Here is a 27,661-nt window from a genome sequence, read left to right on the forward strand (position 1 = left end):
GGCGCGCTGCCACTGTCTCACAGCCGCGTGCACTGTGCTCTGTTCTTGTAGACATGGGGATCCCGGACCCCGCGCGAGTCCTCATCACCACAGCGGCCATCGACGTGCACCTGCCCAACAACTCCAGCCAGCTTCCCTCCACCCTGGTGAGCGCGGACGCAGTGTCGTGCGGCCGCTTGCGGCGCACCGGCAGCTCCGTCAGCGAGGCGTCCACCACCCCGGCGTCCCGCAGCAGCTTCGGCGTCCGGCAGCACAGCGTCAGCAGCCACACGCTGGGCTCCACCACGGATTGCAGCTCCACGGTGCGCGAGGCCTCCACCTCCACGGACTACAGCGACCAGCGGTGCTACCCGCCGCCGTACAGCAGCCCGCTGGCCCTGGGCGGCGCTCAGGCGCGGCGGGGCAGTCCCTGCGCCGTGATGCAGGAGCTGCTGTCCACGCTTTCCGAGAACACCCGTCTCGCCCAGAAGGGCCTGGACCCGGTCAACTTTAAGCCGCCGAGCCCGGCGGGTTCCGCCAAGGCCAGCCCCGAGCACAGGGTGAACCTCTTCAACAAGAGGAACCAGGAGAGCCGGGTCGGGCTGCACTCCAGGCCTCTCATCCATCTGCAGGGCACAGAGCCCTCCCTGGAGGAGAAGTACAGGATGATGGAGCCGGGAGATCAACCGGTCAACCGTCTGTCAGAGACATAGGACATACTGGACTGTTGGGTCCTGGTGGGACGGAGAGGGTAGGACTGGTACTTGCCAGAGCAGCACAAAAGCAGAGGACACAGAGAAAGCTAATTTGTTATCAGGAAACAATTATCAGGAATCGACACAAAAAAAAAAAATGTTTTCTGAAACATTTACCAAAAGAAACTAAACTCACCTTCTTGATGGGACTGCTGCAGGGTATTGGATCAGTCGCATCTTCTTTCCAATCTTTGTCTTTCTATATTAGCAATGTTACATTTTGTATCTGTAGTTGAGTAAAAAGAGTGTGGCAGACTTTTGGGAGTTTTTATCCAGGTGCAATGACTGGAATGGTTTAAGATTTTGCTAAATGATATCCCACACATATTGAATTAATTGGAACGGGGTTGTTACAGACAGAAAAACTGAGGGACTTAAGGTGGAGCAACACTAAAATGTCAAAAGAAGATATAGCATGAACCATCAAGATTTGTCCCGTCGACAGACATTTTCTATCTTGATTGTAGAAAGACGCCATTGCGAAATAATTCTAATAAAGACAAAACAGTCAAATGTCATTAGTTTTTTAATCTAATACATTTACCTCTCCGAGTTAGCATTAAAGAGCAACATATTACAATCAACCAGGTCAGAGACCAGTCAGGCCTTCACACAAATGCACATTGCTGCACCAGAAAATTAAATACAAATTTCCCCACCTGTAGTACTTCCGCTAAAAACACCGTCACCAGGTACGTACAAATGTACAAAATGAAACTGGTATTGAATTATATTGTGAGAAGATCTTCTATTTCCAGTCTGAAGGTGTAGGTCTAGGTCTCCATGCACACAGCTTCAGATATTTGTTGAGGCAGTGGCTGAGGGACCCGGTGGTCTCTTTATTCTTTTCCTCACTTGCCCAGTGCTTTGGTCATCTCAGGAACCGCCTGAAGAGAACACAGTGCAGAGACTTTTAAATACAATATTTAACATTTACAGTTTACACTGAACCAAACTCAGACCATATTTGAGAGTATTTCATTTGTTTAAATGGGAATACTAACTTGAGATTGAGAGTTTGTAAGGTTGCCTGATTTTAAAAGGAGCGGCATCAGGCCCATAAACAAACACACTGGTGATGCCAGTGTGTGTAGTTTTGAGGAAGACACAAACTAAAACACAGTACCAAATCATTCAAATGGCAATCCTTAGGCGCCCAGCCACTTCAGAACCGACTCATCAGTCACTGCCCCAATTTGTCCCGAGGTATCAACTGTCCATTCTGGGGTAAGGAGGAAAGCCCATCCATTTAATCAGCTATCTGAGGACTCGTCACATGTAAGGTGATCTCACCCTGCAGGTCACAACTCTATTGCCACTAGCTATTACGACTCACTTCTACAGAGTTTTTTTTAGGACACCTGGGCTGCTCAGAAGGAGCTAAATAAAACATGTGAAACTATAATCTACTAGCCTGGACTGCAGTGCGAGTTGTGCCAACACTCCTGGCTCGCTCTCCTCAAGTACCAGCTAGATAAAAGAAAGCAACTAAGCGTGTAAGAATCCTGGCAATTAGAAGCTCAATACAAAACTGAAGCCACTTTCGAGTGACCCGTAATCGCTTTTTATATATTTTGATGAGATAGTGTTTTTCTTCACGGCGAGCTCAGCTACAACTCTCCTTTGATTAATTTAAGAACTTAATAATTCAACAGGCATCTTGCAAAATGTATCAGTGAGAGAGCAGATGTTCGACTCTGACTCCAACTCAACCCCAAAGTCCAGCAGATGGTGAACGAGTGGTGTTTTTGACTCGCTGCTTGGTTGTTTCCTAACGTCGGGCCGTAGTAACATTACCACCTTAACACCTACCTTAAAAAGATCAGCGACCAGGCCGTAGTCAGCCACCTGGAAAATCGGAGCCTCTGGGTCCTTGTTGATAGCAACGATAACCTGAATAGAAAAATAGAAAATTAGGTAGATCAATGAAAAAACTGTCTGGGGGGGGCTCAGAAAGAGGAGGCCGGTTAATGTTTCTGCACTGACTCTACCTTGCTATCTTTCATTCCAGCCAGGTGTTGAATAGCTCCAGAGATGCCAACAGCAATGTACAGCTCCTGAGGGCACGAACAGAAGACAAACGGACAAAGTGTTACTCAAATGTCAAAGTAAAATCTCAGGCCTTTGGAGGGGGTGTACCTACGAGCGGACTGCTGACTTTTTTCTTTTTTCACAAAATAAACCTCTGAAGATTTTATGTCCGTGGAAAATAAATAAATTCATATCAGAATCCAATCATCAGGGTTCAAAGTCAGTATCTGCATGTAAGTGACCAGCATTTTAGCGGGTCTATAACCAACAAACTGCTGTGTCCAATACATTTTAAAAATGATGAATAGAAAATAAATCAGAAGACAAGATTATTTTACATGTATACATATATATTTCAATCAATACACAACATAAAAGAATAAAATCATATTTAATCAACTTAGCCAAATTCAACAAGCTAGTCATAACATTTGGAAAATCAAATTTGGACAATCAGGCCCGGCCAGACGCGATGCGCAGACATCAAGTCGGCTTTAATGGATCAGCTAAATCATTTAGGCCCCAAATGTGCCATCGAGTACATTTTACCAGCCCTAATGTGTGGATAATTACAGCTGGGGTAACCCGGCTCAATCCCATAATGGGAAGTTAACCTTTTTAGAAAGGGCAGAGCAGCTAACCTTATCACACTGGATTGCAACCATTCTGTGAAATAGTAAACAGGTATTTGTCAAACGCGAGAGAACCATCCAGTCTGATCAGTGTCAAAGTGTTTCCTGGCGTTAAACATTGCTTTTAAAAAAAAAAAAGAAGTTGCATTATTCATCGCTTCAGAAAAACAAATAACTTACAGGTGCTACTATCTTGCCCGTCTGTCCAACCTGCATGTCGTTGGGGACATACCCAGCATCCACTGCTGCTCTGGATGCACCAACTACAAAAATAATACATGCAATTTGAACTCTATTAAAAAATAGATTTAAAAAACAAGATTCTAAAAAAGAAAATTAAATAAATTTTACCTGCAGCATTCATCTTGTCAGCAAGGTCATAAAGCAGCTGGAAGTTTTCTCCACTCTTCAAGCCTCTTCCTACGAAGAGAGAACACCATCAGACTACTTAGCAAAAGAAAACTGACAGAACACACAATAAAATTCACAACAAAAGACAACAACACAAAGAGTGCACAAAGATTTCTCACCTCCTGACACCACAACTTTAGCGCTGGTCAGATCTGGGCGGTCGCTCTTTGTCAGACTCTGTTCCAGCCACTCAGAAACTCCAGCAGGAGAAGTAGTAGCAACTACACGCAAGTAATGAGAGGACCAAACAAACAAGGATGATCATTGCGTTAAAATGATGAACAATAATAATACTTTACATCAAGAAATTTGTTTACATTCACTGTCTCTGAGCTTTCTGGATGAATGTGTAAGCTACTGTACCGTCTTCTGATGCAGCACTTCCTCCCTCTGTTGGAGCCGCCTCAAAGGATGTGCCTCTGACCGTGAAGATCTTGACCGACTCATTACATTTCACAGTGCTGAGAGCATTTCCTATACAATCGAAATATGATTAACTGGTCATATTTGAAAAGCAGAGATAAATCACTAACAAACGTCCCAGCAAACATTTGAGTTGCAAAAAAGGAGTTGCATCTTATCCAGGAACCATGATTCAAGACGTCTTCTGACGTAAAGCATTGGTTACCTCATTACTTTATCATGAGGGCAAAAACAAGCTTACCAGCATAGATTGTTCTGACAAAAGTGTCCGGCGACTTAATCTCAATAATATCTGAAACTGGAGATACATCCAACTTGGCAGCCACTCTGGGAAGCAGGTTCTGTGGAGAAAGAAAATGCAAAAATGAACCTTGTTGTTAGAAAAAAACATATCTTGATGAGGCCATGACAAAATAAATAAATCAATATTTTCATGATACTATACTATGACTTTTTCACATACTATACCTTACTAAAACTTTGAAAATACTATAACGTGAAATATTTGTAGAGTATTATTACTTTGTATGACATACTCTAATGTGACTGGCGGTGTGGCGACATAAAGGATACTGACAATAATTGCGATATCAACAAATTGAATATTGGTATCATGTTTAGAACCTAAATAATCTTGAATATATCAATAGTTAAAAAATAGGTAAAAATGCACAATAAACTATTTTGACATTTTGGCAATACTTATTTTGATTAAAATAAGTATTGCCAGGATAATTATGAAGTGAAAACGTAATTTCAACATCTACAATTTGTGGAGGAATCTCTCTCCATTACTTACCTTTCCAAAGGCAGAAGCACCAGCACAGATGTGGGTGAATTTGAATTGCTTTTGAGTTTCCAGGATAAGTGGAGTCAGCTCCTCTGAGCCAAACAATTAAAAAAAATGTCATGCATGGTTTTCGCTCAGCTAGTTTTATACAACTTGAACATAGTTCACATACAAACATCCAATGTGTCCTTGAGCACTACATGAACCAGCTGTGAATATACGTGGGACGGTGCAAACATACAGTTCCATGTTGCTAGTCAAGTACAATTACAAAAGGCGTGAAATATCTGTAGTGTCACATACCTGGCAGGGAACCTTTGTAAGAATCATGTTGAGCAACCAGAACCTTATTCACACCTTGTACTTTTTTGATTTGCTCTACAACCTGAGAAGACAAGATAAGCATATGTTTGGTTGATTTGGCATTACCATATTTCTCCATGTACATTAAGAATGCATTGTATACATTGGTCACTATTCTGTGTTTATATTTATCTATATTTGCTATATGCAGTATAACAATGCCAAAATAACAGTTGAATCTAAAAAGTTCTGCCTACCTGTGCACAGTTTGTTCCAGCAACAAGACACGACACATCTCCACCCAGCTTACTGGCAGCCGTGATGGCATTGAGTGTAATAGGGGTCAACTTTTCATTGTTGTGCTCTGCAACCACCAAGGTGCTTTGAAACCTTTGGAGAACACCAGCCTGTAAGAGAAAATGTCCACATCTCAGCATCAAATGGACTACTAACCCATAGCTTTAGTTTTTAGCGTACTAACCCATAGCATATATTTTATATTTTATTAAACTTTTATTTTATTCTATTTTTATCTCATTTGCACTATGTTGTCTTTATTGTACTGTCTTCATGCACCTTCCGCCAAGACAATTTCCATGTATGTACAACATACTATGGCAATAAACGTTAAATAAACTGATTCCTGACTTATGGACCAGGAAAACCAACAATCTGGCGAAGCTGCTTTTTAACATGACAATTCGTACAAAAGTTGTATAAATTAACATGGAGACCAGAGCTTGTCAAGGTATCACTCACTGCCAATGTGTTTTTACTAAACTGAAAATATAATCCAAAATTAAATACATTAAGAAATATTTGTATTTCCGTGTCATTACTGCTGTCAGTGCCTCCATTTGTTTGTATTGCAATATGTTCTAGTGCATTTGATTTGTACAGTGTTTTTATAGGATTTATAAAGTTGGGTTGGTGCAAATCCTCATTGTTAAAGGGCAACAGTAGGCAACAACCTTAGAGACTGTCAAAGTAAAACAGCATGGTTCCAGCTTCATCTGGACAGGACTGAACGCTGGCACTATCTGAAGGTCGTTTCAATAAAGTCAAACAAATAGAAACAGGAAATCTCACACTCATTACTTAATGAGGTATCGGAAGATATGGCGTTACTGCCACACGTCCAAGGGGAGAAGCGATGCCTCGGGGAACATTTCAAGGAGTTTCGTAACTGCTGTTTAACGTTGGTTGCATAAATGCTAGGCTAGGCTAGCTGTGCTAACACTAGTAAGCGCAAACAAAGGACAAAGGCAAACCGAACCATATTCTTGCAACATCACAATATGTATACAAAGTTTAGGTCGAAGTAAGTCACAAAACGCTGCCGCAAAGGAATTGCTAAAAACCCACGGCTTGCCAGATGAGCACGCATCTAACGTTAAGTTAGCTAGCAAGCTAGCAGCTAAAACAAACAAACCACTAAGCTTACGTTAGCCCGAGGACACATCAGTGCAACATCTGTATGTTGTCGAGTTGTAACTGTCACACCCTTACCAACTGCTTCAGACTCGTTTTGTTGAAAGCTCTGTTCATCTTGGACCCTTCTGGCTGCTTCTCAGTTGCAGAAACAAATCTATGTCAAAGGTAACGTGACGTAGGCATTGAGTTCTCGCGAGGTCAAAGGGGACGGCTTCCGGTCACTCTCAGGTATCTCGCAACAGCTGCAACACTTATTTTTTTATTAACAATACTTTATTATATGCTTTATTATAATGTTGATCAGTATAACCCTGCAATTAGTTGCAAATGCTTACAAAAAATCCAATATGGGACGACGTTTTCCTGAATTTTAAGATACTATTTTTGCTGTCATTATTATCATCATTATCTGAACGTATCATGCCCACGTCAATAGCTGCCCTAAGCTATTTAATCAAATCAAATATTTAATGTACCATTTTCGAATGTTTTGCAAAAAAATGACATAATATTTTCTGGTCTGTTGAATCTAGACTTCCTTCCATTTTAAACTGCTTTATTAGCAGCCATTTTTAGCATTAAAAACGTGTGTAAAATGTGTTTCCAGGCTGTGACTTCTCACTGCTTCCCTGTGTCTTTTTTATTGTATTGGAGTTGAATAGCTACTTAATAGTAGTTACTTAAGTGTGTGTGATGGTAGAGGAACTGATCCGGCTCTTCCAGGTCCTTTATATACAGTCTTTAATTATGGTGGGCAGGGCTCTGTGTCAACTATCAATTTAAATATATATATATATATATTTCCAGATCTTGTGGATTGTGGAGTTTATTGACCGCTCAGTGGAGGATCTGTGTGATATTGTATCCAGTAGAGGGCTCTCTATAGTAGCGCGAGACTTTTATTCAATTTAAACATGTTCAATTCATAAATGTTCGTATTAATACAAAATACTTAACTAAATTGTTTTTAGACTAACCCAGACTGTAATAATAATCATTGTTAAAATAAGAGTTATTCTTATTATAGCAGAAATAGTAATAGTATAATTTTCATAATTTCAATTTAGGTAACAAAATCATGAATAGCAATACCAAACATTTTACATGTCCAACTCTGCATTTTTCTTGGAGTCCAAGCAAAATGCGACTGTTTACAAAAAAAGAAACAAAAACACATAATATCCAGTAATAGAATATTGTCACAGCTAAGCTTATGATCAACAATGTAAGCACATAGGTAAATATGATTTGTATGGGATACCAAAATAAATAACAACATCAAAACCCTGACTCATAATGATTCCCAATTAGTGTTAACAGAGAAATGGCTTTCATGTAAGGAAATAGAGACAGCAGCGCTGTGGAGCAAAAAACAATTAAGAAAAGAAAATCCCACAGCCAGTCCAAAGAGTAAAAAAAAAAAGAAAGCAGGGGTCCAGGAGATTTGCATGGCTCCCTCTCCGCGGACCAACAGAGGTCCAGGTCTGCAGACGTCACTGGTCGAGGATCTTTGTTTTCTCTCCCCCTCTCGGTGGAGGATTACAAGTTTATCATCCAGCCAGGGACGGGACGGTCTCCTCTAGCGCTCCTCTCTTCCATCTATCGGCTCGCACTGGGCTATTCCTCCTGTATGGTGGATATCCTGCTCAATTCTTCCTTCTTGGATGATATGGGGGATCATTCCAAAAGTAAGTTCTTTCTCTCGTTGCTACTTTTTTTTGTCATTCCGGGATTTTGTTGTGAGATTTTCATTTCCTTTAAGTATATACCCGGTGGGTAGTCCCTTGCAATTGATGAATAGTTGCTCGATTTTTTTTAGCATCTCTAGAATAATGTACGGTATGATCAACTAACCACAAAGAATGGTTTGACTAATTTGTATATACACCAAAATCCTTTTGAATATTGTATCTGTGATGCGGTTGATGTGACTCATGTCGTAGGTTACTTTATTTTTAGCTCGTATGGCCTCTTTATAACAGGTTTGTAATATTCTTGGAAGAACTCTAATGTTTGTTGTGATACGCGCAAAGATTTTCTCTCCTTAAGGTGGAGGGGCGAAGGGGGGTTTAACGGGGATGTCATGGGGATTAAAAGACCGCGCGCACTGTTGCATTAATGCATTCCACTCCTCACACAGAGAAGTCGGGATTCGCAATGTGTGTGGGCTGTGGAAGTCAGATACACGACCAGTACATCCTGAGAGTCTCCCCGGACCTGGAATGGCACGCAGCCTGCCTCAAGTGTGCAGAGTGCAGCCAGTACCTGGACGAGACCTGCACTTGCTTCGTCCGAGACGGAAAGACTTATTGTAAAAGAGATTATGCAAGGTAGAGTGCAACAGTTTTCGGGATTGTTTTTTTTTTTTTTTTTTGGTTTACTCTCCTTCATTTGGGTTTGGGTTGGTAAAAAGAAAGTGTATAAAGCGGGCTTCTGCAATAATATAAATAACGTTCTCATTAAAACAATTTCCATTTCAAAAACAAATGTGTGGGGTGTGAATGAAAGTGGGAAATGCATGAACTACAGCCCTGAATGAGATTTGCATCGAAGGCATTCAGCTCGCTACTTATTAGCGTTTCTGTTGATTGTAAAACAAGAAAAGAGATTTACGTCAGATTCGTTCAGCCCGCCACCTTATCAGGGCTCCTGCATGAGACCAATGTAGTCTCCATGCTCCTTTTCAGGTTGTTTGGCATCAAATGTGCAAAGTGTAACATGGGCTTCTGCAGCAGCGACCTGGTGATGAGAGCTCGGGACAGTGTGTATCACATGGAGTGTTTTCGGTGCTCGGTGTGCAGCCACCACCTCCTACCCGGGGACGAGTTCTCTCTGCGAGACGACGAGCTGCTGTGTCGGGCCGATCACGGCTCGCTAGCGGAGCGGGCCTCTGCAGGGAGCCCGCTCAGCCCGGGGAACATCCACACCAGCAGGCTGCACATCTCAGGTGAGCTGCACAGGCAAATGATTGGGATTATTACAAGTGCAATGATCAGTTTCAGCTGTGATATTATGTTAATCTTGACTTTGAAAGTATTTTCCTTTTTTTTCAGTTTTCCAGGCAAATTCTAAACAATCGACTGAATGATAACAATATTTTGTGTGCGTACAAGCTTAAAGTAAAACATATGTATATAATTTTAAAAAATGACTTACAGACCCCTAATAGATGTTTTATGCAGAATTTCATGTTTTTCAGTTTCATACAACAGAAACGGTTGTAGGCCTTTTAAGTCGCTTTAAATTCTCAGGCATAAAACTATTTATTTTGAGATTCTACTTTTCCCTCTTTTGCAGAACCGGTTTCTGTCCGACATCCTCCTCATCACCGCAGCCACGTCCACAAACAGTCCGAGAAGACCACCAGGATCCGGACGGTGCTGAACGAGAAGCAGCTCCACACCCTGCGGACCTGCTACAACGCCAACCCGCGGCCGGACGCCCTGATGAAGGAGCAGCTGGTGGAGATGACCGGCCTGAGCCCCAGGGTGATCCGCGTCTGGTTCCAGAACAAGCGCTGCAAAGACAAGAAGAGGTCCATCCTGATGAAGCAGCTCCAAACACAGCAGCACAGCGAGAAAACCGTGGGTGATGTTATGTCTTTCATATTTTCAGGGCACAGCTAAACAATAAGAATGCATTGTATTACACCAGTTTCTCATTTCCCAACATCTGCTTGTTAGATTTTTTCCCCTAATTTACTCAATATTTTGATCCGTAAAACGAAAATTGTCCTTTAATTAAAAACACCTAAAACGGTTTGTATGAACGATAGTAAGATAACGTTATTATCTTCATAAATGTGTTTTTAAATGGAAATATTGCCGGATAAAAATAACAGATACCATACAAATATTTTATACTGACTATTGATAATAAAAAAATGCAGAAAATAGGCAAAAAATAATTGATCTGGTGAGAAACAAGATCCTGGTTTTAATTTATTCTCATTTTAAATATGCAGGTACATTTCTGTATCAGACAATACTAAACAATTTAGTAACAATACTGAGCTGAAATCTTTAAAAAAAATTGAATATCAATTACATGTTTTTTTAGAACAGACCACCTTCATTATTTATAATTATTGCAAAATTTAGATAATATTTAGACAATTTTAAAGGCTCAATATAACGTAATGTGCATCCTAACAGAGAAATTGTGAATTATCATGAAAATAATACTTTTCCTGCACTTTTTCTGTTGGTTGTTGCTGAAAAATGGCTTTTAGTTGCTTTAAATTGACAAAGAGAACCGATTTGCAGATCGGTGTGGCTCATCAGCAGAATGTATTGCATGGTGAATATTTGGGTGGAACTAACTGTTTCGGTGCTCTTGTAGAATCTGCAGGGACTGACAGGCACACCTCTGGTGGCAGGTAGTCCAATCCGGCACGACAACACCGTGCAAGGGAATCCTGTGGAGGTCCAAACCTACCAGCCACCGTGGAAAACTCTGAGCGACTTCGCCCTGCAGAGCGACCTGGACCAGCCCTCCTTCCAACAGCTGGTAGGATGACATTCAGGGTCTTATATTGAAAATAGCTCCTTCAAACTTATACAAATGGACTAGCGTAGAAAGAAGAAGGAAATATCATTTGTTACAATTCTAGCAGAGCATAATTCAGAGGCAATTTGCCTTAAAAGACTCAGCGTGGGTAAAGATACAATTATTTAATGTTTACACCTTGGATTTTCTAATTATTAAAGTGCGAACTTGCGCACAAATGTTTATCAACCTTTTGTAGATTCCACGTGGGGCTGACGTGATCTCGCGGGATTCACAAACCCCGAACAATAGATTTGTATTGACATTTTGTAAATGGGCCTGATACTCTTGAAAAAAATAAAATAATACAAACGTATCCATGCCACTACTCATGACGGCATTCACATGTTGAGGGCACCTGAGACGTTTGTTTTTACCCTACAGAGTAAATCTGTAAAGAAAACAATCAAATCCCTCTTAAAAACCATTTTGTTCCCTTCTGCAGGTGTCTTTCTCCGAGTCGGGCTCCTTGGGCAACTCCTCGGCCAGTGATGTGACCTCACTCTCGTCTCAGCTACCGGACACACCGAACAGCATGGTGCCGAGTCCCGTCGACACGTGAAGGCTCCTCGAGGTCAGCCGGGAAAACCCCCACATGCGCGCACCCGCGCCCGCTGCAGGGGACGCGCACAGACCTCAGTGACATTTAATCAGAGAAAAACGAATTAAAGGACCAGGGCGGATTATACTCGAGGATACATCCAGGTTACCAACTGGAGGATGGGAGGTCTGACTATTCCCTTCAATTTAGCCATTTTAGCTCACCGTCTTGCTCAAGGATACGTCGGCAGGATCCCCCGCTGGTGATGGACATCATGGGCTTTTGAGACCTTCTACCATGATGCCAAAGTTTGAACGGGCCAAAACGTGTTGAATGTGTAACGGGATCTAAACACATTGTGCTGAAGTAGACTTCTGAAGGTCACAATGCTTTATCAGGAACCAAATTGTGTTGATGTGCATGATTTGTTTCAATATCGACTCTTGTAAATGAATGAAACAGGAGCGATGTGCATTGTTCGCGTTTTCTCCAGGAAATAAGTTATTATTATTTATTATGACGACAGACATAGCCAATCTTATCAATAAATCCCACAATTTAACTGATTATTGCATGCAATATTCCATTTGTTCTGTTAATCATAAGATATTTTCTTATAATTATAGTTGGTAAAATAAATCAGTTTTACGGGAAATTGAAAATCGATTCTTGGAGCTGCGCTGTTCAGATTAAAATTAAACTTTTAGACTAAAAACTAAAGACCAAGCTATACGACTGCCTACAGTTCATAAAATAAATGGATAAATACGTTTTGGGGATCAGAAATTGAATATTGAGGTATTGAAATTGTTTTCCCACATGTTTGCGTACCGTTCTGTCTGCGAGCCTCAGGTAAAGGCCCTGCTTATATTTTGACCTGCTCAGTTTCGGAGCCAAGTGGATCAGTGACTGATGGCCCCTGGGTCAAAGGTCATGAAAGCAATGGGCTGAGGTCTCTTCAGTTCGGGCCCTCACGCGATTCGCCTTCTTGTTCTTTTTTGGAAAAAGCTCAGCCCCCCCCGACGGTCTGTAGCAGATTTCGCATAAATTCTTCGCGCCAGACTGATAAAAAAAAAAAAAAAAAAAAGATCAAATTGGTGTTATTTAGACAAACGTCACAGAGCCTTGCCGACCCGAGGCCCAGTGTTACAAGTCTAGACACGGGACAGGCAGCGTCGGCCGCTTATCTGCATCTGGCATCACCTGCAAAGGATACACTGAATGGACCCAAAACAAAACGCGCAGCCGCCGCGCAGCGCGGCCGGGACTCCAGCCCGCGGACGCATCCTGGCGTGTCTCGAGTTTATTTTCATTGCTGTAGGAATCCTGAACGGCAAATAGCCGCTGGACAAGAGAGCACGCAGGTCAAGCCGGGACTGACACACTACACCTCCGCAATTTGTTGGGGAGGATCGCCTTCTATCAGTGAAGGAAGTGCAGAGTCGTTTCAGTCTAAGAACTATAGAAACAACATATTTAAGAAGACGTTGATTAGAAAAATACAAGGCAGGGCAATACACAGGTCATCTGATTTTGAAAAGTTGTATACACTTAGAGTTAATAAATTAAGCAGCTCCCAGTACCTTCATTCTAAAAGGAGAACAAATTTAGCAGTTTATCTCTGTGGAAAATGCAAAGGACATCGATTATGAGTTTTATTTTAATTCCCATCAAATCCTTTAAAATCTGTTTCTAAACATTGCCACAACATGCTGGTTGATCGTCAAATAGGAACCAGATCAATGCTGTATGAACTATTTGGAATACAAAAAAACGCAATCATTATTTGACTAAAAGGTATTAATAAATGCAGGGTAGGTACAGAAGATGGTTTCCTCTTACAAAAAACATTTTGTTTATCCAGAGTGTCGGTTTATGGGGACATCAAGGGCATTAAAACAGATTTGACAACAGCTCATATTCACATTTCTTTCAGATTTAATAATCTAATTTGTTTAACATGTCGCATTTGTCCACAGACTAAATAAGGGAATCTTCATTCAAGTTCATGAGTGTAACTGACAGAAAACACAAGAGTCACCACCAAGTGTTCATCTTTGTTATATTTTAGTCAGGATATCAATGTATCAGTTTACACTGATTACAAGTGAATGACAACAATAAACAGGCATATTTATTATATTTAACATGAAGGTAAATAAGTCAATAAATTATATTAATATTTAAGTCTGCCTCCTGATAGAGATAAAGGAAAGAAAAAGATGTGAACTTGAATATATAATCCTTAGCTGACAAGCAAGGCTGGTATTGTAAGGAATAACATTCTGGCCATTCAGAAGTAGCCAAAGGCAATATATTAAACACAAACAGTTTTTATGAGACATGTGGCAAATAATAAATTACAGTATAAGTAAATGTTTTAGTTTTAGATAGTGACTGCTCTGAAATGGATATTTTTTCCATCTTAAACAAACATAAGGCTTGTATAAGCATTACATGGAATAGTTTAGCATGTTTTCTAAATGCAATGGACAAGCAACATTTTGTGCAAATAATCATAAACCTCAAACTGATTTCAAAGAAATCAAAACGGATAAACCAACACAAGATAAAGCTTCACAATCTTTACAATTCAACACATTTGCTCATGTGCAGGCTTCAAATTGGGAAATAAAAAATAAAATTCACAAATGACTCCACATGGCTTGTTTATTTTGCTGTGTTCACACTGTGCTTATCCATCCTGAAGACAACTCCCTCACTCTTCCTGCTTTTTGAGAAAAAACTGCAGCGCTGAGTCCCACTGATCTCTTGGAAAGCGGTTAGACAACTTGTGGTAATCCAGCAGCTGGGAAACTGTAGACAGACAGAAAAAAAAAAAAAACTTAATTACTATGAGGGAATAACAGGAACCCTTTAAAACCATTAACAATCAACCAATGTTAGACGTAATGTCAATGAAAATTAGTAATAATGAAACAAAAGTAACTCAATACTACTATTGGAAATATTCCCTTTGATTTTGGAACAATTATGCAAGTCTGTACATGAGGCGCTGCTTTTTTAAAACAATAAAAATATGAAAATCACACAATCAATACAATTGCTTGTTATGCATTTGATACATTAATCAAAATAACTTACCTCTGTGCTTTATTTTGTTGTCCGAGTTGCTCTCATTTGCAGCAGAGTCCTAGGGAAATGAACACAAGCATGACATTATACTGCAGGCGCTATTGGTCTTTCAGTCACAAAAAAATACAAATATCATTTGTTTAATAGGATCTAATTGTATTTTCTAGTCAAATGTTTTTAGTACAACAGGTGATAAGGAATCATACGGGATCAAACTGCTTCACTCCGAGGAATGCTCCTGAGGTTAACTCAACAATGAGGGCAGCGGGGCAGGACGCCATGCATTATTGCTTTGTTTGAAAGAAATGACAATAGCCTGTCTCCCTTTGAATGGAAGTTAATCGGTGTCTAAACAGTGGTGGTGCAGAGTGGTGAGGGGCGGGTTGTCAGAGGAAGATGAAGGAGACAGGCTGTTTACTGGGAGTTGAACCAGTGGCAGGTAAATCCACTGTGAAGGAAGCCATTTATCTTGGTAAAAGCCTGCGGGGTTACAGATTCACACGAGCCAAGATGAGCAACTGTTCATCAACTGAGGCCGAGACGCTTTCCCTCCCCCGTTTTCATCCACAGGCGTGAAAATGCCGAGCCAAAGAGGATGTTTTGGATCATTAGTACGTCCTCGTGTCATCTTATCGTCTCAGGGATTTCCAAACTGAATTGTTCACTTACTGGGTGTAAAACGGTGGTCTACGAATGCGCATCCATCTCCCGCATGGGACGCCGTGTCCTTAAAGTTACCTGAATGAACGTAGCCAGCAGCACGCAGCTCATCTCCTGCTGCAGGATGGCCTTGTTTTGGGAGTTGTTGTAGCAGGCCGAGATCAGGGAGGGGAAGAGCACTCTGATGAGGCACGGTTGGCTGAAGTACTGGAAGGGCAGCTGACACAGTTTCTGCAGCACGCTGGGCTGGCGGCCAGACTGCACGATCACCTGGAACACACATGGAGCAAGGCCACTCAGTCACTAAGCCGGTCAGGCGGCCAGTCAGTGGCACTGTTGGTTGTAAATCACACACACACTGTCCCTCCCACATGTAAATCTGCCACTAAAACAACACACACGCAGCCATTAGGAGGAGACCTGGAGGCCACAGCCTCCCACCACGCAATTATGGGCTATAAAACACCGGGATGGGATGTTTCGTTCTTCCTTTGTACCAACAGCAACAGCAGAAATTCTGTTCCATGGGAGGGAGACGTCATGTCATCATCAGCGGTTAGAACCTCTCTTTCAAGTTCTGTGTGGAGCTCTCCGAGCAAAACATTGGAGCAAAGAATCAGTGAAAAAGCTTGCTGCAGCCCCCAAAGAGGGGAGCTCAGGTTGAGAGGGCATTCAAAGTGCAAAAGAGGGAATGAAGGGGTGGGGCGGCGGGTGAAAGGCAGGGCGAGCAAACCTCCGCCAACAGTGTGGCCACCCCCACTTTGAGAAATGAGCAATACCATTAATGGTATTTTCACCCTGCCGACGTCCTGCTCCTCATCACAGCCTGTCAATCACACACCATCACATCCGGGCCACCAGTATTAAAAGCAAATCCCTCCCAGACTTATTTGATTAGAAAGGGGACTGCCGCAAATGAAGGGGTCCTGGCCTAATGCTCTGGTCATCTCCCACGAGCCCGAGAAGACCATGAGCACCTCTGAGGGAGCCAGGGGGTCAGCATGCTAAATCCTGGCTGGAAAAAAAAAACAAAAAAACACGAGGCGCTACTTTACAGTTACAGACTGCGTGACTTGGGGGGGGGGGGGGGGGGGGGGGGGTCAATGCCAATAGAAACCAGAAGGGCAAGGTGAGGTCCCAAAGTCACAGTGACATAAATTCACCAGATTTACAAGATTTTAAAAATACACTCTCTAATACTCTTCCATTGGCTTCTCCTTTGATGATGCACTCCAAGTTTCAACAGCAGGATAAACAAAGTGATAACTCATCGCTTTTATCAGTCCAAGGTGAAGCTTCTCAGAGCTGCCCTCTACAGCGGCGTTCAAAAGGGACACAAAACAGTGCCACTTCCTATCATCCTCTGTTTAAAGGATCCATATGGATAGGTCAAACAATATGAACTTTAACGCATTACAAAAACTTGAGGAGAGCACCGAATTTGTCAACGTGGAATATGAGTGTTGACTTTTGAAGCAAAGAGAGCGCGATTTCTGCTCTGGAGCGCTGCACTGAATTAAATTATAGTCTGGAGTACATTATTAAGATGTAAGGCGTGCTGTGAATATGTGTGTGCAACAGAGGAAGAATAAAATCCCCAGTTTCACGGACTCATTAAGTGTTTTTCACGAAGGAATGTGGGACTCCGACAAATTCACCCACTCACGGAGGGAGTAAGAAAAGAAAGGCAAAATGGCTGTTTTCAAAAGTGGAATGCTTTTCTTCCCCACTTCATGTAGTTCTAGCATTTTCCATTAAATCCTAAATCATTGCATTTATCTCATCTGTTGCAACATGGCAACAAACTGGCATTGGGGAGGAATTGATGCAGCTGAATTAATCAGGATGCTAAAGAATATATTCATCTTGGGGTCTTAATGCAGGATATTTATGGTTTAGGTATAATAATTTAACACCAAAGCAAGTGTTGGATATTTGAGCCGGGGCTCTGAGAAGATCCAACCCACAAATCACCCGGCGATCTCATAATCCTCCGCTACACGCAGTTCCATCTTCAGCTGCCTAAACAAATTGTCCTCCCTCAAGTGCCTCCCGACGCAGAGAGACATAAAACAAACCTGGTGGCAGGACGAGTATTGATGTTACAGAAACTCAAGTCTCCTGCCAACTTTCCACGCCTCACCCAGGTGTAGGGCAACACCAGGGCCCCCGAAAAAAGCTTTCCAACTGGAGATTATGCCCCTCAGAGTATCTGCAGCTTAAAGGCTGACATCATAAAACTAACAACGAGCATCTGAACCTGTGCGTCTGGCCCACGTTTAACGCACAGCCAGTAAAAACTCAAGGGTCTCGGCTGGTGGGCTTTTTTTTTTTTTCAAACAGTGCCGAGTTTTATGACACCTCCGTTACATAACTTCCTCACTTTCCACAATGACAACAAAGAGAGTGTGTAAAGTTAATGTTCTGAAACGCAAACAAACTCTCGGGGAGAACCCAGCGTCGAAGACAAAACCGAAGCCAAAGCAGATGTAAGAACTGGGAAGAAGAAAAAAAACTAAAAACGAAGGGCTGGTCATTTTCCTGCCAGGGAGCAAAGCACAACATCAAAATAGCACAATGACGCTGCAGCACCGGCGGGTGAAGAAAATGTATGAAATGTATGAATCTCCATTCGTTGCATAACGTCTAGAGAGCTCGAACGCCTCAGAGAGAGCCCGGCGTCAGAGCGGGGCAGTATAATCCGACGGCAAACCCGCTAAAAACAAACCAGATCCATCAGAGTGGAACCGCCTCGCTGATAAGACGAGCGGCACAGCATGCGCCACGACGTAAAGTCAGTCGAGTGGCTCGGTGAGGGCCCCTTTACAACATTTCCAATGGCCGACTGAGACGTCCACAGGACGCTGCGTAAATCACTGCTGGACAATCAGGTGCTGGCGAGGCAGACATTGACATAGACCCTCCAACTTGACTTTTAAGGCTATTGTCTGTTGTTTTAAAATCCCATAAAAAAACCCTTGCTGTTTACACAATGAAGCTTAATAACTCTTTATTTATCTCAATGAGCTGACGCTGTCATTCCACCCCAGATCTCCACCGCAGATAATGCTTAATACCCAAAACTAACCTGATGACAGTGTTACAGACAAATGGAAACTCCTCTCTGAAAGGTCTGCAGGGATAAAAATGTCCTCGGCTTCACTTAAAGTCCGTTTGGACCTGCGCTCACCCTTGAAGCGGAGTGTAAATCATCTACCGAGTTAACAATCAGGCCCCCTCCTGCCAGTCAGTGGAGAGTGTGTCTGTCTGCTTTACCCTGCCTTTGTTTACTCCGCTGGGTGACACACGGCGTGCATTCCCTGCTGCTGGCTCCCTACGGTCTGCACGAGCTGCACTTACCCTGCAGGCAGCGAGGGCTTGGTTGCCTCGGCTGTAATGGAGGGCTGAAGGGAGCGTTTCAACACCGGGTAAACAGGAATTACAGGCCCGGAGCTCGGCTTGGGCCTTCGGGGCAGAGGAAACGCCCTCGTAGAGAATGGGAAGGAGAGGAAAGACCCCACAGATAAGGCTGAGCTCTGAAGATGGTGTGTGGGATGTGAAGTCTAAAAGCTCCCGTGATTCTTACGGGTCCAGCGAAAACTGCTTATGAAATATAAGCACAGAGGAGTCAGGTGATCTGATGAGATGGTACAAGGAACACGACTCATTATGACTACAGTTCTGTAACGTCCATACGCTACCTGGAGTTAGACCCACGTCTACGTGCAAGTGTGTGCGGTTGTGTGTGTTTCGGTGTGTCGCTTGCGTGTCTCTGGCTGATTTTCCATGTACTGAAAAGAAATGTGAGGTTTTCTTATGATTTCCACACGCACTCAAATTGCTTGTGTCTTTCGAAAAGGAGCAAGCAGGAATCAGGTGGGTTAACATGTCAACAGTTTGCAATTGAAATCTCGTCAGCTCGAAGACTCAACAGATCATCACCAAAGAGGATTCACAAATGAATCACTGTGTTCGTAGAAGGAGATTACCGGCTCATACCGCTTGAGGCGAAAAGGAAGTATTGTTACTTGTCAGTTGCAAAATAGGTGTAATTTGTTCTTCATCTTTTTTTTTTCTTCTTTCTAAAACATCTCTAGGGACACACCCGTGAGACAAAGAAACATATGGCTACACGGCTCGCTCGCGCCCACAAGCAGTGACACACAGGCCTACATATGTTACTCTACCAATAGCTTTTCGTGTGACAAGGTGAATTATTCATGCTCCCCCGGAGCAGAGGGAATACATCACCGCTTATACTGCTGCTTCAAAGCCCTGCTTTTTATGAGCAGCCTTATTTCTATATATACATATATAAATATATATATATATATTTGTGTATATAAACAAAAGCTGGCGTGCAGACAGTGAATCAGCAGTCTCCACCAACGCACAGGCCTCGGGTCGGGCTGCTTTTGTGTTCTGCCAATGCTTACATTAGCTTGAGAAAGGCTCAAGCTGCTCTAAATATTCTCCTTAACGCCATCCATCTTGGTGCGGAACTGAGTGGACGCATTCCAGGAACTGGACCACTGGCAAAGATCAACTCTGTGTGGACGTTGTGTGGGATCTTGTTTCCTGACAAAATGTACAATAACATGATGTACATAACATTTCTTTTAAACAAAATCCTTAACTCGTAAGCAAGTGAAAGGATTTTTTTTGTTGTTGCTTTTTTTTTTTTTACAAAAAGTTCTTATAGGCAGCATCAAGGTTGTGGATTTTGCATCACATTAGCAACGTGTTTTTTTCACCAAACAGTCAGGCGTGACCGCCCTGTTCACGCCGCCCTGCGCGTTCAAAGGGCGAATCATCTGTCACCCGCTTAATTTAATCTTCAGTGCTCATTCAATTATTCAATATAATATGCAAATTAAATCTAAAATGACCAACAGATGCTAATTCTATACATCAGAATAATTAAATTGCATAAGACTGGGAGAAAGAGCCTTTAATTACAAGTACAAATCTGGTAAAAGTGAATCAGTGATCAGCCTATAAATAGTTCTTGTCAGGGTTGACTACTGCTGTTCGGCATATATATATATATATATATATATATATATATATATATATATATATATATCTCAGGAGTTTTGAGACTGAAGCTGTGGTGGCTGCCTGTGTGGGTCAGGATTTAACATAATCAAAGCCCAGCCAAATGTAGCATGGCTAATCAGGGGCCCGGTAGACGGGCCATGCATGACAGCCAATTACACAGCAGCCAGGTCTGCTTCATCATATCCTGCTCACTTCCACAGAGCCCCTAAGTAGTTGTAACACCGGGGCCAGCTCTGCTTTACCAGGAAGCAACAATGGGTCACTGCGGTACAATAAACGCACACAGACCAAAAGCAAGAAGGTGCCAAGTCATGCATCTTTGAACAGGTGCTCTTTGTTAAAATTACAAAACTCCTTTCCTGACAAATTATACATGAACTGAGCAGGAGAGATATGATAAAAGGCTCACCCTCACTCAGATGACAAATGAAAATACAACTTGTGCTGAAACAATTAAACAATTCGCACAAAATGTATTTGCAATTTGATTAATGGATTATTTGTGAAAATTATTTCTTAAGCAACAATCTGTTTTACTTATAAATAAAAAATAACTAAACGATAACTTAAAGATGACTAATACATTTCTGAATTTCATTTGAATAGGATTTTATGCTCTATGCTTCCTCATGTATAATTAAGTGTTTTAGCATTTAAGAGTGTTTATTGGAGAAACCCCCCCCCCCAAAGAACTATCAGTTTACGTTATGTTGGATTATCAAAATTAACATTTGCAATTCCATTTAAGAAAGGAATTAAACAATTGCCAGAAATAAGGTGACTGATTAATATCAAAAGCAATTGTAAGTTACAGCTTAAACAAAACATATATCAATATTTATACTTTAAAAAAAATCTGACCGAATGTTTAATAATTTCTATGCAGTCAGGTGTTCAAGCTGGTTTACCTGGTTGTCCGTGTGGTTGACGGTAAAGTATCCCACACAGATGATGACTTCGTGCAGAAGATCTTCAGAGGAATGCTGGGTACAGTACCAGAGCAGCGAGCTGACGATGTGTCTGAAAGCTAGAGACAGGCCTTCGGCTCCTAGAACAGACTGACGGGTCGGAGACAAGACATGTTTTACAGCAAATTAAAGCACACATCCTCGACGATTGTGATTGCAAAGAGCTCAACACCACAACAATACAAAGTAACCAATGACAATATTGTTTGCCGCTGGGAACAATACATGGTGTAAAGGTATAAGCAACTCAAGTGTCCCACCATAAAAACAGCCTAGTCCCGCTCAAAAATAAGAGCAGCTCACAGACAGTATTTAAAAAACATGTCAGTGTGACGGAGCACTATAACATAGCATTGTAACATCCATTAATGCAATACCTGAGCAGCTGAAGGCCGTTTTCTGCTAACTTAATATTAAAAAGAAATCCCATTTTTTATTTCGGAAAAGAAAAACAGGAAACATTGCTCGTATGTGAAGCGTTCCTTCTTCCCATTTCTTTTTCTCCCTGTTATTCACACTGCCTGAACCCATTTCAAATTACTCACTAGACAAATTATTGGGAGCTGATGCCGCGGCAGAGAGCATTAACGGCCTAAATTCAGATCATCCATCCCCGGCAACACTTATTAGCCGGTGCTATGCAGGTAATGTGAAACACAAGGTGATTACAACCCGAAGCATTATTTAAAATGTTCATAAAACTGCGGCAGGGAAATGCTTTCATTTCCAGCTGTTTTGAGTTGCCCGAGTGTGGTGGGTCAGGGAAAGGAAGCCGCTTCAAAGTCATTACCACAAGACATTAAAATAATTAACAGCATTCTTGCTAGGCTCTCGTGGCTTTCCGCCTATGTGCTGACTGGGAACAGTGAAGCTGTCGCCCCCTCCTCTTCGGGGTGGGTAATGTACGGCCCGGCATACAATGATAATCACTCGAGCTCCATCCTAACTGCTGACCCACCGGGCTCAATTGAACCCCAACCACTGACCTGGGGTCAGAGGGCAGCCGTGTTTATGTCCACAGGTCAGCTTTGTCTGAAGGAGAGTGACTCCTCTTCTAATGTCTCTTAACAAATTAACTAGCAGCAGTTATATATTTTTTTAATTAAATCCAGGGAAGATAATTTAAATGTTTGTTTTTATATTTTACCCATTTAAATAGCTCTTTCTGTTTGTATATTTAATAAATGGTTTGTTAATACAATAGGTCCTAGCTATTCCTTAAAAAAACAAAACATGTACTGTGAATGTTATTTAGTAAAATATATACTGTATAATAATGTACAATACAGAAAAATCTAATGTAGTCACTGTAAAGGAAACAAATATATCTTTGACCTTCTAAATCTGCTTGATTTGTTACAGAGTTTTTTACATTTGTGAAAGTGAAAACAGTACATTTCTGAATGATACCTGAAAGGCCGACAGGTTCAGCTGGGCAAAACTGTTGAGGAAGCTGATGCCTTGCAAAGCCACCTGGATGACCCCGGGGCTGTACGGTTCCTGACTCTGGGAAGAAGACTCTGGCGAGAAGCTGTGCAGCAGGATACAATACAGCGTGTGCACCACTCCCACCAGGTCTGTGGACTGCAGCAGGGCTGTCAATCCAGTCGGGTCCTGGCGTTTATTGTCAAATATACTGGGAGTACTGGAGAGGAGGAGTGGGTGTGGTCAGCAAAACCAAAAATGCAAGTGCTTATAAATACCCACTGGTATCATACTATATAACCATTTGTAACATTTAGGTAATTATTTGTGCATTTTTCAGCTTGTGTCATGCAAAAAACATGAAACTGAACTTCCGAGACATTCCAAGACTACGGACCAAAATAACAGCCGAGACCTTGGCGGCTTCTAGATTTACTCACCAGACAAGGGCTTAGAGATGACCTTCCCTTTAGATAACAGATACTACCCTGTTGGTGCTGCTATATTACCTGACATAACTCACTGCTGTGAGTGGAAGAGCACAGACTTTAACACATGAATGCATATTCACATATATCAAAACGGCTCCTTAGGTCCGTCTTATGCACCTCATGTGCTTCTGTTTATTTATGGAATAATAGTTTTTCAGTCTTTGCATACAAGAGCTTTTTTAACTTGTAAAATTCCCAGCCAGACAGTTTGGGTGCCGCTGAGTGGGACGGTTAAGATGGTCTCTTCCGCTCCCTCTCAGGCTACAGTAAACATAGTAATGCCATGACGTGACGCTCATTGCAGCTACTTGAATCTGGCGGATGTACAGAGCTGCCTGACAAGGTGCTGAGTGCTCCAGCACATTGAATTAAGGCTCTCCTGAGAAGACTCGAGGTGATTTGTTTGTTTGGTTACAACAAGATGCTGCCTTGTTGAATAGGGGAGCTGTAACATTATGCTTTCATTGAATATTACTTTTAATAATAACAGGAGGAATAGTTCTGCTTGGAAAGAGGAGATAGGTCAATAAAAAGTTGGAGTAAGGGCCTCAGTCAAGTTACCGTGTTTTAAAGATTTCTCATTCAGCAAGCTTCAAAAGACATTTAAGGGAATAACAGTTACAACATTTTTAAAGTTTAAAAGTATGATCTAATTGTATCAGTACCTGCGGGGTAAAGTACACCACACACTCAAATTCACACCATAGTTTTGACAAAAAAAACAAAAACAACCTGTAATGATGGAAAAAAAAGTGAGAGAAATGAAAGCAACGCAGCTATTAATTATTTACAGTAGCAACGCAGAAGACACTGTGCAAACATTCGGCTAGCACAGACCAACAATCTTAGTCTACTGCAGCAGCACCAGCTATGATTTGCAGCCATGTAGAAAGGAGGGTGCGTGACCTCTGGATGGAACCTACAGCGCATGCTGATACTTGATGTTAGCCAACAGGCTCTGCATGAAATATGCTGCAAGGCAAGAACACAGCCTCCTAATGCCATTATAATCCCCTGACACAGCAACTGGCATGGCCAAAATATTCTTCAAGCCCATTGAGCATTCTTATATACTTTGGAGAGTTTTGGCAGAGCAGAGCTCGCAGGCTGCTGTATTGATCACAACCGTAGTCTCATTAAACCTGCAAAGTCTGACACTCTGTCCTCTCACACATATTCAGTGACAAACTACCGTGGCCGTTTTCTCCTCTGCTGGTGTGAAGCAGCTGGCCATTGTTACTGCAGCACCTTGCGGCTGGCAAGGTACAGCAGCACACTGGGCGACACTTCAAATGAAGTGAGAAGATTGCAGAGTATTGCAATGCCAAGTGGTAGGATTGATATGAAAGAAAACCCAAATGGCTCGAAGGACACCTAGATTCTGCGTGACAATTATAATGCGTAAAGCTTAATGCAATTTAAAATGTTTTTGTAATGCACAGCATCAAAGCAAGTCTCCTTGCGACCATGGTCGGTGTATCATTTCCTTTTAAGAGAGGAACTTGGATACCGACGTCCCTTGGTGTGACTGTGTGTGTCGCCTCTGTCAGCGGCACCGCTGAACCTCTCTGAATGGAGGTCACTTTAACGCACGTGGGTGGGCTCCCCCCACGCTGCAGGCTAAGGTTTATGGTGAGTGACAGAGCACCGGGTCAAGTAGATGCTATCTCTATCTGAAGGAACGACAGCTCAGCCAGCTCGCTGGCTGGCTGGAGGAAACGACCTGCTGGCTGATTGCGGAGCCACCACAGTTTTTGTTTGAGGAACCAGGATTCCCGTCTTTATGGGTCCTTGTGACATTAAAGAACTAAGAGCGACTCGGGCTCGATCAGAGAAGATTGGAGGAAGGAAGACCAGGAGATCATGTTTGAAGTTTAACGCATGTAAGGGCAATGCTCACCGTCCGGTTACGACGAAACACAGCTTACAGCACAGCGTGCACATGCTGTGCAGCAGAGCCGAGGCTTGCTGGAGGAAAGCTGAGACCTTAGGCTGCTCGTCTACGGGACCTTGGATTGACAGGAAACACCCGTACAGCTTGTCAATCAAACCCATGTTTACGACATAGCTGGAAGACACACACACACACACACACACACACACAAGAGAAGAAAAAAACATGCAGGGGTTAATATAAATTTCCCCAATTTACTTTGGTAGACTCATCTCACAGAGGCAAACAAAGGCCGTTACTGTGCATACTTCCACAGCACTGCAACTGAAAACAGATACCCCTCCTAAGCCCCTCCACCCCCTGCTATTACTGCGATATCTCCAATTTGTCTTTGCCAATGACAGGTCTCATGATCATGTTCCCTGTACTCTTTCAGCCACAAATCACTGCTAATAGTGTCATTAGGGGGCTGTTGTGGCCCCTGTGCCAGCCCAGCTCTAGGGCCCCTGACAGTGTGCTAACCTGGGGCCGTCGTCTCAGTGCCCCGGTATGCTTGCACCTTCGGGCTCCTCTCAGGCACCAACAGCTAAATAAAATCTATACGGCTCTATAGGCTCACAACCACGGCTTTCTAGTAGCCGATGTGGTCAGTGCGACGATTTAGGTCGTCCTCTAATCACTGTCTCGACTTAGCTTCTTTCAAATACCTTTTTTTGTTAGACCTGTCACTCATTGAGGTCCTCTCAAAACAGGTGATTACGACCGTTTTCAACCTACACTGCAGGTCATCTGACACTTGAACCAAGCCCCATTGTTTTGACTTGATCCTCTTCCACAGCTTTACGTGGGTTGAAAGGATCTTTCCTCACACTGACTGCTTTGTGCATACCGGCTCTCTTTTTGACAACCTGCCTGGTGGTCGAACTTGCCACTTGGTGTCTCGACATGTATAACAATCGATAGGGAACGAAAAGCGGGAGAAACTGGTAATTAAGAGGAAAGGAAATAGCCATCTCGTGTCTATGCGATATACGGATTTGGTAGAGGGAGAGTGTTGCAAAAGCTAAACATGTTTTTGATTTTTTTTTAACCCACTAGCATATACATTATGAAAGGCAGTTGAGGTAAATCTTGTGCTCGTACTTGGGATTACCAGTCTGACGACACTATTTTTCTCAGGCCCTCCCCTGTCTCCAGGGTTACGACTGGGTCAGTGGATGAGAGCGGTGGGCCTGTGCAGCTGCTCCGTCCAGATGAATAACTGCTTGTGGGAGGGGTGGTGGAAAGACTGCACTCTTCCACAAGGCTTCATCAGGCCGGGCCTGCCTTTCCTCACAGCCCACATTTCTCCAACCCAACCCCAACTCCTCCAGCCCAGACCCACATGGCTAGCTCCAACGCCAGGTTCAAGGAGGCCTTTCAAAGCTTGGCAAGTGCTCTTTGTTTATGCTACTTTGTGACCTCCCCCTAAAATGGATTTTACTTGAAATGTGGCGCTGAATGTGTGGAAAAAGTACAAGCTGGAAGGATGCCAGAATACACGCTCATTCTCACACTATTCCCATTCTAACAGGACACCAGTTGGACCATTTCCATGAGATCTGACATTTGTCAGCCAATTCTTTACATAAGGCGCGCTGTTGAGGACATCGCAGGTTGACCGACTTTCAACCCAGCGAAGAGGAGTGGAGGAGGGACTTATTGAAGACGGTAAAAAGGTCGTAAAATGAGAAAAAGATGTGCCACGTTAAAGGAGTAACAGTGTCCGTAGAACAGTGTGTAGGAAGGAAAATACCTGATTAGGTCTTGTGCGCGAGTGTTAAAGGACTCTGCGACAGAGCCTTTGACCTTGGCATCCGGGGACAAAATCAAAGTGTTCTTGTCTTTGCCAGGCTCAGAGTCATCCGGCCACAGGGTAGCTAAGATGGTGGCAATGGTCTGCAGCAATCCTGCCGTCAATCCCTCAAAGACCTGTTTGTTCACACTGCGGCCAAAAATGGAGTTGTCCTCATCTGGGACGTATAGCTGCAAAAATGGAAGAAAATGTACGTTACCGACAGTAGACTACCTTTATACTATACTTTCATAAACATGCTCTAATGTCAAAATCTGACCGTCTCCAAATGCCATTAGACACAACAGTGTGAGGGATTAACACAAAAGCGGTCAATCTTACATTAATGAGCATTCAACCCAGAGGCTAATGTTGAAGAAGCGCT

General features: G+C 42.6%; 4 protein-coding genes across 7 annotated transcripts in view; 2 read left to right on the forward strand and 2 right to left on the reverse strand.

The window, feature by feature from the left end:
- The window catches only part of tmem266 (transmembrane protein 266), a 29,476-nt gene extending 28,224 nt beyond the window's left edge, over positions 1 to 1,252 (forward strand). Inside the window, exon 11 of the mRNA XM_037451986.2 lies at positions 52 to 1,252. Coding sequence (XP_037307883.2) covers positions 52 to 692 — 641 coding nt within the window. The 3' untranslated portion in view covers positions 693 to 1,252. The remainder of the gene's footprint in view (positions 1 to 51) is intronic.
- etfa (electron transfer flavoprotein subunit alpha) lies at positions 1,248 to 6,974 on the reverse strand. Of its 2 annotated transcripts, none has more exons than XM_037451987.2 (12): positions 6,834 to 6,974; positions 5,582 to 5,731; positions 5,325 to 5,406; positions 5,031 to 5,113; positions 4,473 to 4,572; positions 4,172 to 4,282; positions 3,928 to 4,029; positions 3,749 to 3,817; positions 3,578 to 3,660; positions 2,726 to 2,791; positions 2,547 to 2,627; positions 1,248 to 1,621 (listed from the first exon to the last, which is right to left on the reverse strand). In XM_037451987.2, exons 1-12 carry the CDS (start codon positions 6,870 to 6,872, stop codon positions 1,586 to 1,588), a joined length of 1,002 nt encoding a protein of 333 aa, XP_037307884.2. In that variant the 5' UTR covers positions 6,873 to 6,974; the 3' UTR covers positions 1,248 to 1,585. The 2 variants fall into 2 exon arrangements, with proteins under 2 accessions (XP_037307884.2, XP_037307885.2); XM_037451988.2 differs by having other exon boundaries at positions 6,769 to 6,862.
- A 940-nt stretch (positions 6,975 to 7,914) lies between these two features.
- On the forward strand, positions 7,915 to 12,864 carry isl2a (ISL LIM homeobox 2a). The gene is made up of 6 exons (XM_037450491.2): positions 7,915 to 8,446; positions 8,899 to 9,088; positions 9,446 to 9,705; positions 10,056 to 10,342; positions 11,100 to 11,267; positions 11,752 to 12,864. The coding sequence occupies exons 1-6, from the start codon at positions 8,389 to 8,391 to the stop codon at positions 11,866 to 11,868; spliced, it is 1,080 nt and encodes a 359-aa protein (XP_037306388.2). The 5' UTR covers positions 7,915 to 8,388; the 3' UTR covers positions 11,869 to 12,864.
- A 1,027-nt stretch (positions 12,865 to 13,891) lies between these two features.
- Positions 13,892 to 27,661, reverse strand: part of scaper (S-phase cyclin A-associated protein in the ER) — a 51,497-nt gene continuing 37,727 nt past the window's right edge. For all 3 annotated transcript variants that reach the window (XM_037450887.2, XM_037450889.2, XM_037450888.2), the window contains 7 exons: positions 27,238 to 27,467; positions 25,449 to 25,616; positions 23,043 to 23,277; positions 21,573 to 21,722; positions 15,682 to 15,873; positions 14,953 to 15,001; positions 13,892 to 14,664 (listed from right to left, as the gene is read on the reverse strand). In XM_037450887.2, the coding sequence (XP_037306784.2) occupies positions 14,567 to 14,664; positions 14,953 to 15,001; positions 15,682 to 15,873; positions 21,573 to 21,722; positions 23,043 to 23,277; positions 25,449 to 25,616; positions 27,238 to 27,467 (1,122 nt within the window). In that variant the 3' untranslated portion in view covers positions 13,892 to 14,566. The remainder of the gene's footprint in view (positions 14,665 to 14,952; positions 15,002 to 15,681; positions 15,874 to 21,572; positions 21,723 to 23,042; positions 23,278 to 25,448; positions 25,617 to 27,237; positions 27,468 to 27,661) is intronic.

Source organism: Pungitius pungitius, chromosome 6 (assembly GCF_949316345.1).
Source record: "Pungitius pungitius chromosome 6, fPunPun2.1, whole genome shotgun sequence".
In the NCBI taxonomy this organism is placed as follows: domain Eukaryota; kingdom Metazoa; phylum Chordata; class Actinopteri; order Perciformes; family Gasterosteidae; genus Pungitius; species Pungitius pungitius.